Here is a 12,288-nt window from a genome sequence, read left to right on the forward strand (position 1 = left end):
TTCTTGTAATAGATTAACATAAGCAACTTTTCAGTTTCGTGCAGCTAAAACTGTGATTTGTGATTTGTGGTGCTTACTTTGCCGTGTCTCCAATACGTCTTCAATTATTTTAATTGAATGAAAAACAATTAGCAATTATTTCCAAGGTCTGATTGATTAAGTCATGTTACATTTTTAAAGGCTTGGGCGCGCACTTGACATACTGTAACTTTGGGAAGTCACATCTTCAAGGACTCCCAAGGGATGTTAGTGAGAACACGCTCCACTCAATAGTCCCTATTTTCCTCGGTCTGAAATCAGACTGCCTTTTTGCTCCATGCGATGTTCAGTGCATGGAACTACTGGTGCTGATTGAAATATTCTGGCATTAGGTACCAGGGAGATACCGCTGTGGTTGTTATGTACATAAGGTGATTTGTTTATGCGTTTGTTTGCTTGTCAGTAGTAGTCGTGTTGTTAATGGAGATCTAGAGAACGATTTTGCTCCTGGGACCTTATATCTCCCTGGGGGAGTGGGTAGTTTGGTGCTCTAGACTCTAGACCTAAGACTTGTGGGTCTTGTGGACATGGGACGCTGCGGTAGTGCGTTTAAGCAAAGTACTTCACTCAAATTGCACCACCGTAGGAATGTATCATTGAATGAATGGGGACTCTGCAGGACGGCATTGTAAATGATAATTTGTTCTAAGGTGACCTACATGGTTAAGTAAAGGATTTTAAAATAAACTATTCATGAGTTACCTCCTACCGGTTATTTTACCTGGGGAACTCCAGACTGAATGTCTCTGCTGCAGTAAACAAACAACCCGACATCCAAAGTAGTGACTTTTAGTTTTTTTAAAGTAAAGAAACAGTTATATTTTAAATACAGGCTTAAATCTTTTCACGTTTATGTTGACCCTCTATAACGCTAAAGGAATAGTGTTAATATACGTGTTCCATTTTAAATACGTTGCAATATCACGGTGCACTCATTAAAATAACAACTGAACTATTTTTTTTTTACAATTTACCACCTTTTGTGCCGATAGGGGACACTGTAGCAGCGCAGTTCGGAAATGAACATTACATCATTATCCAGACACTTCGGATTCTTTACTGCAGATTCACAGATACAGTAATTTGATATTTGTGTTTCGCGTCTCTACACCAGAGCACATTACTGCTTTTATTGATCATGTATGTCAATGGTTTAGGTGTATAGGCCCATTGAATTGTACTGTATATTCTGGACTTCGGAATGTACTTTGCCTCTGAGGTCTTTACCTAACAAATTCTAGAGATACATGTATGAATTCTAAAGAGATGACACGGTGGGCACCGTTGTTTTTTTTACACAAATTGCTAAGCGTAGTATTGCCTATTACTTTAACACTACTACAACTTTTAAAAAAGCATTTATTTTAAGATCACGGTATCCTAGATACTTATTCTAAACAAATAATTATATTGCAGGAACGTCGCAGGCCTGTCACGTATTTCTGAAGTAGTTGTCTGTTTTAGAGGAAAATGTTTCTCGTGATAATGGAAGCCTAATGGGAAAATGTTGTGTTTTGTGTCATATTTTGTACGGTAGAACGGCAGAACTGAGAAGATTTTAACAACAACAACAACAACGAGAACTAAAATGGACATGCATTCCTGAGCTTTTCATGCATTCCTTCCTGCAGCACTGCGTTGTTGTATAGTTCGGCAAGTAGCGAAGGCGATGCAATGCACTGTGTTCAAAGTATTTACATAATCTCGATTGGAATGTGATTTTAAATATGAAGAAAGACAATCACATTCCTTCTGTGTGTATCTCGATAAACACGACAGACGTTCACCACGTGGATCTCCCACCTCGCGCCTCCGGGCACCTGTTTTGGAGCCGCTCCGGCTCCGCCCCCCTAGTGTCCGATTGCAGGGGGTGTCCTCTGGGCGGAGTTGCTGCTGCACACCCCAGCCCCCTGTCTCATCCTGGGAGAATATTTGAGAAACGGACCAGGGAGGGATTGTACAATTTTCACTCTTAAGCACGAGTGACACGGACTGCGTGCGGAGTTAAGAAACAGGTCATTCCGAGCATCTCCACCCAAGTGCTGCGAGCGGTGGACCAGCTTTGAGCTCAAGATAAATTCCCATTCTCAAAGGAGCTGGCGGACAGTCTCTGGCTTTTTTCAGCCTCTTTCCCCTGATGTGTTAAAGGGGATTCTTTCTTGGTGAGGACATTGTGCTGACGTTGGATCCCACAATCTGCAGAGAAAGTTATTCATCAAGACTGCGTTTCTCATCCTTTTTTGTCCCCACTATTAAGAAAACATGCCTCGATCTTTCCTCGTGAAGAAGTATTTCACCAACAAGAAGCCGAATTACAGCAAGCTCGCAAGACAAGCTGGTAAGTATTTTTTTTAAATGGTACTCTATGTATCTTGCTGTATGTGTATGTTTAAGAAAGCCAGCTTGCAACCGCTTAGAATACGGTAATGGGTGCTGATGTGACAACAGATCGGTGCTAAATATACACCAATGTGATAAATCAAAACTAGCTGTCATATTAAGGAGTTTCGTCTTAAACGTGCAAAGTCGTAATACGTTATGTAGTTCTGAAGCAGGAACTATGTATCGTTTCGTTAGTTTTCTGAAACCCGCAAGAAACGTGTCTTGCATAGGGTCAACTTGGAGCAGAGTACTCCACAGAGCGGATCTGTCTGTGCGGCGATAGCTACACAGTGCGGTGATGGCACTGCAAACGGCATTCCTTGAGTGCAGAGTTTTTGGGTTATGTCGTCGTGTACATAAAAATAAAGTTCAAGGCAGGTTTTTAATTGATATCGGTCTTTTGCTAATAAAAAGTTACCCGACTTTTAGAAATCAGATCTTAGGATGCAAAGTGCACGTTGCGCGCTTTTGAGTGCAGGGGGTATCAGTTTTGACCTTCCAGTCAGCCTCGTGAAATTAGCGGTTTCCTGGTGATTTGACGACCCCATGTCAATGGGTCAGTAGAGGAAACAGCCCTTAATTGGCTGCCTTTTGCTGTAGGTAATAACTTTGGCGATTTTACGCAGCGTTAAGTATGTCACCTTTTGTTGGGAGCAAGGTGTGCAGACAAAATCCCACGACGCTTGAAAAACACCAGCGGAAGGGTTATTGGCGTTTTTATTGGTTCCACTTTTGTCTTGAAATAAAAAAGGTAGTTTGAACGCTCTTTAAAAAAGACTGGCTTCATCACATGGAGTACTACACTGTTAGGGAAAATACAGAAGAGGATATCTCATTTTCAGCAGAATATGCCAGACTCGTTAGATTTAACTACCTGTGCAAGACTTAAATGACTGAGTCACGACCTATTTGCAAATGTAGCTCTGTAGGCAGGCCAGATCCTTTTCGGAAGCTATTTGAGTCACTTTTTGTACCTGTACAGTTAAATTAATTTACATTTCATGTTTTCCGATAACCTTTAAACAAACACCGTGCAAACTGCGGCGCTGTTGAGGGATGCAGAAAGTACTTGGTTTGGAGCGAGCTGCCTCTAACTGGCTCTCCTTGAATTTGCAGACTCGCTGCCGCCTGTCCTGCCAGAGAGGTACCCGCTGGTGGAGCTCCCAGCTGGGGAGAACGGCTCCGTCTCTTACTCCGCCTGCCTGGTGTGGGATGTGGGGATCATCCCGAACCTCTACCCCTCGGAGACCAGCCCCTCTGCGACCGACCCCATGGAGGTGAGCTCCCAGTCCAGCTGCAGCGAGGAGGACGAGGGGCGCACCTCGGACCCCCCCAGCCCCGAGCCCACGGACCGATACCCGTGCCCCCGCTGCAGCAAGACCTACAGCACTCCCTCCGGACTGTCCCGCCACCAGCTGTCCCACGCTGGGGAGAATGAAGGGTTTGTGGTCCCCCGGCCAGCCTTGCGCTGTAAGCACTGCCCCAAGGAGTACAGCAGCCTGGGAGCGCTGAAGATGCACATCCGCTCCCACACCCTGCCCTGTGTGTGCACCACCTGCGGGAAGGCCTTCTCCAGGCCCTGGCTGCTGCAGGGACACATTCGAACCCATACCGGTAAGCCCCACTCACAGTGGACCGCCTGTGTTTCATTTTTGCCACGGACAGAATGCGTGGTGTTGGAGTCAGGGTCTTCATGATTCCTTCTGTGGTGCTGCCAGGGCACCACGTTGGAGTAGCCTAGTCGGTTGGTCACGTGAAATGGCTAAAACGGAAAAAGTACACCGTGTCCAAGGGCCGAAAAGAAAAAAAAAGCTGCTAGGGTGTGACCCTATTGGAATGTGCTTGAGGTAGACCAGAACATAGTTGCGTTTTCGTAAGATTTTTGCTGAGTGCTCAGAGTGGTTTTACACATTGAAGAATTGACCTGACAGAAGTTGAGTTAGCAGCCCATACTCTATATTTTGTGTTGTGCGTGTCTACCACTCTATACTGTTCTCATAAAGCTTCAGTCAGATTTATGTATAGGCCTGTCCATCTCAGGTTAGGTGCTGACCTCCTCTGATTCATGTCCAGTTGGCTCTCCAGTGTGCAGAATTAGGCAGCACTCATAACTGATCTGACAGAGATATATTTTTATATTATTCCATTAACATTTACTAGAATTTGCAGTGCTTGTGTTTTAAAATATTTAGAAGTAGGGTTGTTAAGGGAGCTTTGCAGGTTTCTGCTTCAGATTCTTGACAAAGATATACATTTTTTTCATTTCTGATTGCTTCTGAAACTGAAACCATAATGAAAGCAGTAACATAGTTATCCAGTTCTGATCAGGGAGGCCACTGTGGGTAAGAATGAAGCCATGCACCATTAATAAAAAATAAGATCAAAGGAGGCCTTTCTAGTTTGTGCCTGGAAAAGGTACGTCTGAGTACAGCAAACGATAGCCATGATGGTAAAGAAAGCATTGTTTGTTTTTGCTTGGTCCAGGCATGGCTCTTTGCAAACAACCAATCACAATGCCTTCTCTGATTAAAACACCTTATCTTGCATGTGCATCAGATATGTAGATAACATGGTAAAAGACAGCCTTAAGAACCCGAGAGCTAAACCAAGTATTTTTAACAGGAAAAACATGTCGCACCTAATGCAAATATTTCTAATACTTTCTAGCCTCAGAATTACACCAGGGAGATATGCATTATAGTACTCTCCTGGTTTACATGTATTCATGTGTCAGACACATTTATCCAAAGAAGCTTACAATTAAAGTTATTTAATATTTCATAGATATGATCATAGTTATCAATGGTTATTTTAGAAATGTGTTAGTAGACACTACATACTGTTGGCTGGAGCTGTAGGAGCTCCTGCAAGAGCCCCACTTGCTCCCACTTAGATGATTCTTTGCACTAATTTGATGGCAATAAACAGGAATTGCTTTGCCACTATCATTGTCCTAAAAAGATAAGGTTGAAGGGATTAGTACATTTTTGGGATTCCTACCCCTATGTCAATAGAGGCCCAGTGGGAAAATGCGTTGCCCATCTCTTCTCCAATTTACGTGGCACTGGGAGAGGTTCTCTCGGACCCGAGCTCTGTAACCCACTCAACCTTCCCTGTCGTCCTCTGTTTCCAGGCGAGCGCCCGTTTTCTTGCCCGCACTGCAGCCGTGCCTTTGCCGACCGCTCCAACCTGCGCGCCCACCTGCAGACCCACTCCGAGGTGAAGAAGTACCAGTGTAGCGGCTGCTCTCGAACCTTCAGCCGCATGTCCCTGCTCCACAAGCACACGGAGACCGGCTGCTGCTCCTCCACCTAGGAAAAGCTCGCCTGCCTGAGGACTGCTGGGCCACTTGTGCCTGCCTTTAACAAACAGACCTGCCCCCCCCCCCCCCTCCTCCTCCACCACCTATCATGACCTTCAACCTTTGACCCCTCTACCCCCCCTATCGAGTGACTCACGGTGTCAGTGGCTGCCAGGCTTGTCATGTGAGACACCCACAGATTCGGCACTGTGAAGGAGGACATAGACGGCTAATATACTGGATGTGGAATGTCCTCGCTGAAATGGATAACTGTGTAATCGAGTCGAGCTTTTACTGCAGTCGGTCTTGGGTTTTTTTTTCCTTCTGGTAAAAAAAAAAGAACTTCTCAAATCTGACCCGCATCTGTCTGAGTCTGCCTGTTGTTTTAAGGAAATTTCAATATCGTTCATGAATACAGTCTCTTTCATAGAAAGGTACAGTGAGTATTTGTGTTTTATTAAGTTTTCGAACGGGGCTCGGACAGCGCGACTGTTCGAATGTGGCAATCCGGGGCTTACAATGAGACAGCTGCTCTCCAGTGTGTCAGGGGCAGCGCACACTAAGGAATTTATTGGGACAGCTGCCTCCTAACGCTGAGTGGAGGCTGGGCGCTGACAGGTGCACAGTCAGTGACCTTCGCAGGACTGCTGACAGGTGACTTCCTGTGAATTCTCTGCTGGAAAGCAAATAAGAAGAAGTAAAACAGTGGTGGGAGTGGGAGAAGTGGGGATTAATTGTGTGTGACTTACAGCCGTCCTCTCTTGTCTTGGACATTTCTGAACAATATCCCGGGACACTTTTAACTGCCTGTCTAAAGAAGTCCACCTGTCTCCAAACCCCTGAAAACCCACGCTTCCTGGTGGCCGTTTCATGTCTTTCACCAACGGCTTTCTTTTCAGGCTGCTACGGCACATTATTTAAGATCTATCCTGGTCAAGTGCATTTTATTTATACCATTGTTGTTCAGAAAAGAAACACCCACAACCACAAAGCCATAGGACTAATGACAGGAAATAAGTATGTAACAGTTACTATTTAAACTTCTCTTGAAACAAGATAAACTGTAAATCAAAATATTGCTTGCTGTGCTTTTTCAGTATTTGATATACTGTAATTTCAAAACCATTCCCTTTGAAATAACAAGGGTGTGCCTTCTGTTACCTCGAATGGTGTATTCCCTGGTGCCATTTCTTAAATACTTTGTTAGTCTTATCATTTTGCAGTATTAGAATTTGTTTTAAGGAAGGTGTATTAATAAAGGTAGCAGAGCTGGACCTGCTCTATTTCCATAGGGATTTTCTCTCTGCTTGATTCCTATATTGTATTATGGTTTTGTTCTTTCTGAATCTTAGCTGGTAAGGATCAGCATCCAGACATTTTATACTTCCATTTTTGTAAGGGTTGGAGCTTTACAAAATACTGTGCAATCTCTTTTGACAATCGCTTTTTGTACCTTTAGACTTTTGTACTTGTTCAGTTTATACCAATTCAATAAAGTAATTTATGTTTGTAAAAAATCTAGTTTTTGCCATTTTTGAAATATTTTGCTGTTAAACTTAATGAGGATACAGATCAGGAAGGAGAATGATGGCGGTTCAGAGCAGGCATGTGTGATTAAAATGACACAGAATGCACACCTGCCCATTATCAATGGATACCTCTCAACAGCAGATCTTATTATCCACAATTAGGAAGGTTGTTCAAATATCAGCATGATCATGTATTCTAAGGGATAGCTCCTATGACTGGGTCCATTTTTCACAAAGCATTATTTATCAACTTTTTCCCAAGGGACAGTGCACTCTATCGAGCAGTAAAACTGCTCGAACTTGCAACTCCTTCTTAGTGTTTAGTTTGAGCTATTTTGTCTTGTAAAATGAGTTATAACAAAGGGCTTTTAGATACAGCTGCTCGCTCTAAAATTGCACTCTGGAAAATGGAAATGACGGATAAGAAAAAAATGTAAATCGCGTTGCTAATCTAAACCTTAGGGTCGCCATGCTGGACTGTATTGAACATTAGTTAGAAACACTTATTGAGGTATTTCCGTGTGGTTCAGTGCAGTTAAGCAGAGTGGAGGCATGTTGAAACCATAACAAAGCTATGACCCAATCACAGTAAAAATGTGTTCATCAACCAGAAATCTACCAAGGTAAACTTTCATAAAGGAAGAAAAAAAAACACATTTCTTACAGGGTTTTTTTTAACAGTATGTTTCAACCTGCCCTGAACTGGTGTCGTTCTTTCTGGGTGATGGCTGGGAATATTGCTCTGGTATGAAAGTTCAGTTCTAAATAGACAGTTTAAGAATTTCCAGCTAGTTTTTTCAGCAGCAGTTTGCAAATATTTTCAGACACCCACGATTGCAGTGTGTAATGTCTTCATTCTAAGCACTTGCTCTATTTATGTTTGCACAGTGCTACTCAGATGTTCTTGGATTGGGCAAGATGCTTGGGAATTATAGCTGTGGACTCCCTGAACTGTATGATACAGTACGTCTGTCACAAAAGGCTTAGGAATTATAAATACAGGCTCGATGTGTGTGGGGCTGAGGCTGCAGTGATATTTAAAGAATGGTGCAGAGACCACTAGACTCCTAAACCTTTGGGAACAAACACATGTTATACAGATACATAGCACATTTCATAGAAAATTGCATATGGGCCATTCTCTCTAATTTGTTCACCCAGGCATTGCATGCAAATGGCCATGACAAAAGAAAGTTTTAGTTTTCTGTTGATTTGATGATTGCATGTTTAAAGTGACAGATGTACTCTATCATTTATTAAATCACCACTTATGACTCCCAAAGTAAGCACAGAGTTCAAACGTGCTGTGGACTGCAGCCTGCACTTTTAAAAAATGCACCATTCGCACAGTGTTTCTGAGCTGCTGCTAGGAATCTCCTGTCTCCTGTATCTGTGGACCTCACATCTTCAAATTCACATCCTTGAGTCTGAGCCAATTTCAAGCAGGAAACCGCCAGTTTATATTGACCTAGTTTGGAGTGGGGAGCACATTTTTTTTTAACAGCAACCTTCCCCTCAACTGGAGTTGCACAGCCTGGTCTGGGACACAGGAAGAAGCTGTCAGGCAAGCATAAACACGACTCATCCTGCAGCTCTGATAAAAGTCCTCAGCCAGTTCTTACTGAGTGCAGGTTTTCCAGAAGGGTATAAACACTCTGCGGTCTAGAGAAGGTTTTTGTACTTTATCGAAATGTTCCAGTTACTACATGTGCCACTGCTAAGCAGGAGGACTCTGTCTTGCTGAAATAGACACTAGGTGCCTCTGCAGAAAATACTGTTCATTTGATTAATAGACATGGATCAAAATAAGGCCAATGAAGAAGGGACATCAATGACCATTGCTGTAGTTGCAGATCTTTTATATCTTGTTCCTTATTTTATGTATTGTGCCTGGCAGGTAAAATACTTGTTATGCTTTGATAGAAACACAGTGTAAAGAGGGCAACACAGTATTGAGGTGGTTAGTGCTACTCAGAAACATTGTCTTTCCTTCTGTTCCTATGCTGCTCTGTCAGTTCTGTTCATAAAACACAGGATTTTTTCCAGGCCCTGCCTGCAGTTTTGCCCCCTCTTCCCCGGGTCACGCATTAGACTTGATTGGCAGTTCTAAATTTTCCCTTTCTACATGGTCCAGTGGTGGACTGGCATCCTGCACAGGATGAGAGCAGTCCCGTGCTCTCAGTCATGCCTTGTGCACAATGCTTCAGGGATAGGCATTGACTTTTACCGGAATACGCTGCTTTTCCTATAATGGATGGATATTCTGAAATCAAAACATTAAATATCAGGCAGCTCTAAAACATTTTATACTGTGAAACACTGAACAGAAATAAATGTATGTTTTCACACATATGTTGAAGAAAGGATTTGTGCACAGAGTTTGGAGGCAGAAAGGGTCTTTAATCAAAAATACAATGGTGGCAGGGTAAATGTTGATTAAATTCAATTAAAGTAAAATTAAATGTAATACTTGAATATTTGACATCTCAGCACCTGCAATCCTTATTATTGAACTATTGCATATGTTGGAAACTTCATAGCAAGTGATTCACTGCCTCAGTAGTAAAGTCTATCAGGAAAAGTCTGTTGAGTGAGTGTTTTACTGTGATTTCACTGCCACTTTGTGAATGGAACCATCTCCTGCCCTGGAGCGACACGTTTAGATAAATAAACCAAGCTGACTAAGAGACAGGAAATGACCCCATTGGGGGGGAGGTTCAGAGAACATCCTGCCTTGCCAGCTTCCCACATCAAGCCTAGGTCTTATTACTGGAGTTTCAGAACATATCCACACTTTCCCTTATCCTCCTTCTTATCCCTTCTCTCGAAACAGTCTGGCAAAATATTAGTTGCCATCAGATTTTCTTCCTCAAGTTCCCAACAAACTCTAGGGTCTTATTGTCCCCTGTGCCAGATCTGAATGTTGCAGCTGGAACTGCTAGTCTGTAATCATCCATCCATGTTCTAATCGTTTCCTCCAATTTAGGGTTGTGGGGCAGCCAGAGTCTACCCTGGCAAACACTGGGCACAAGGCAGGATACACCCTGGACAGGACTCCAGTTCATCACAGGGCACACACACACTAACACCTAAGACCACGTTTCCCAGAAGTCAATTAACCTACCAGTATGTGTTTGGACTGTGGGAAGAAACCTACACAAACAGGGGTAGAACCCCAGACTGAACCCCAAACAGGGTTTATGATTAGTTTATGACTCTCCATGTCTCTTCTCTCTAGTTTGGAGTTTTTAATTGCAGTTTAGTTTCTGCGCTAAATATCACTAATTATCAAAGGGGTCCTATTTGTCCTTCAATGTTGATATCCAGCAAAATTCCCTTTTCATTATCCAGCATAAAACAGAAGAATGTCAGAAGCTAACAGCAAGAGAAAGCCTTACTGCCCATAACAGCTCTCCTGTGGACTCCTTAAACCTACTGAAGATGCCTGGCAGTTGAGCACTGTGGCTGGAGTTTAACCCATCCCTCCACGTAAATCTTCGTCATGTTATCAAAACAAAGGGTCTTCTACTTGCTTGCCACATGCTCCAAATTCCACCTCTAAGCTCTGGAAAAGCTGAGAAGGAGACAACAGAAAACAGGCCAGGACATCTTCTCTCTGCACGTTCAGAACTGGGTGTGTTTCTCTTGCACCTGGCACAAAAATAATCACCTGTATTCCAGACAATTGCAAAATATGCCAAAGGTATTTTGCCTCAGTGGGGGAGGGGGTGGCTGGGAGAGAGAGTTACTGAAGTGCAAGGTGCACTGCTTGTCTCCTGTCAGGGCTTGCTGAGCCTGGAGGTTTGGGGAGGAGTGTTTGGTGAGCTATTGTTCTGTCACATTCCTCACGGCAAGAAAAGAGAGAGGACGCCTGCTCCTTAGAACAAGGGGGTGGCCCAGCCGGCGCAGAGAGAGCCCCAGATTGACTGATTCTCTCCCCGTGCCCTGCAGGCGCACTAATCCACCTGCCTGAAATCCATACCCAGAGGCTTCCACGCTTTCAGAAAGTCTTTTCTTTCCACTGTCTTCACAGCACCGCAGCGCTCTGATAAAGACTCCCCCTTTTCAACCTGCGGTTTGTACTGTGTATCGAATTAAGCTGAGTGAAAAGCTCCGAGCCGGAGCAAAACCGTACACGGAGCAGTGTGAATCCAATGCGGAAAGATGGATACGTGCCCCTACGTCATCGAGCTCAGACTGCAGTGGCTCCTTCTTTTCTGACTGTAGCAAGATTCAGAATAGGCGTCAGCATGTCAAGAGCTCGGAGGCTTGCTTGAAAACTAAAACTGCTCTGCCTCAGTATGTACTGTACCTTCTGTCCATTGCTTTGACTTCCTTTGAAGTTTAGAGTAGATTTCAACAGTTCCCTGCTTACTTATAAGTTAGTACATGGTCCAGCTTCAGGTTAACTTAAAGGATAATTGTATGGCAATAGCCCAACACATGATCAGAGATCTGCTGATAGAAGTATTCTTCTTTTACCCCAAAATCAGGCTTCACACAATGGGAAACACAATTTCCTTGTGTGCAGTTCCACAGTTCTGGAACCCATCACCCCGATTGATTAGAGACTCTGTCAGTGTGTGCATTTTAAAGGCCCACCCTTTCCTGCAGTTTTTAATGCGTATTTCTGTTTGACTCTAATTTTCATTTGGTCAGTTGACTGTGTGATTTTTTTTTTTCATCTGTTATGTGTTTAATCCTTGAACAGCACCATGTAAGGGCAGGAAATCCTCCATTTCATCTCCAGCCATCCCCTCTGCTTGTGCTCGTTAGTTGGAAAACCCTAACGATAGATCTACCAGACAACAAATAAATGTTTCTCAATCACATGGTGTATACAGTAAATATGTTAATGGTGTAACAAAACCATGTTTGCTATAACAATGCATGCTATCTGTGGGGGGCGTTTTATAATTAAAGACAAGTGTAGAATTCTGTCCGGGCCACACATACAGTAGGTATGGGAAGGGTAGGAGCAGAAGGGGACATTAAGAGTCATCACACAGCACAGCACCAAAGTACAAAATGAGAGCT

At 43.4% G+C, this 12,288-nt stretch overlaps 1 protein-coding gene across 1 annotated transcript; it reads left to right on the plus strand.

Annotated features, from left to right (window-relative positions):
• Window positions 1-1,981: 1,981 nt before the first annotated feature.
• Window positions 1,982-7,225, plus strand: snai1b (snail family zinc finger 1b). The gene is made up of 3 exons (XM_006639520.3): window positions 1,982-2,377; window positions 3,538-4,035; window positions 5,555-7,225. Exons 1-3 carry the CDS (start codon window positions 2,302-2,304, stop codon window positions 5,734-5,736), a joined length of 756 nt encoding a protein of 251 aa, XP_006639583.2. The 5' UTR covers window positions 1,982-2,301; the 3' UTR covers window positions 5,737-7,225.
• The last annotated feature ends 5,063 nt before the right edge of the window (window positions 7,226-12,288 follow it).

This window comes from Lepisosteus oculatus, chromosome 16 (genome assembly GCF_040954835.1).
Source record: "Lepisosteus oculatus isolate fLepOcu1 chromosome 16, fLepOcu1.hap2, whole genome shotgun sequence".
NCBI lineage: Eukaryota > Metazoa > Chordata > Actinopteri > Semionotiformes > Lepisosteidae > Lepisosteus > Lepisosteus oculatus.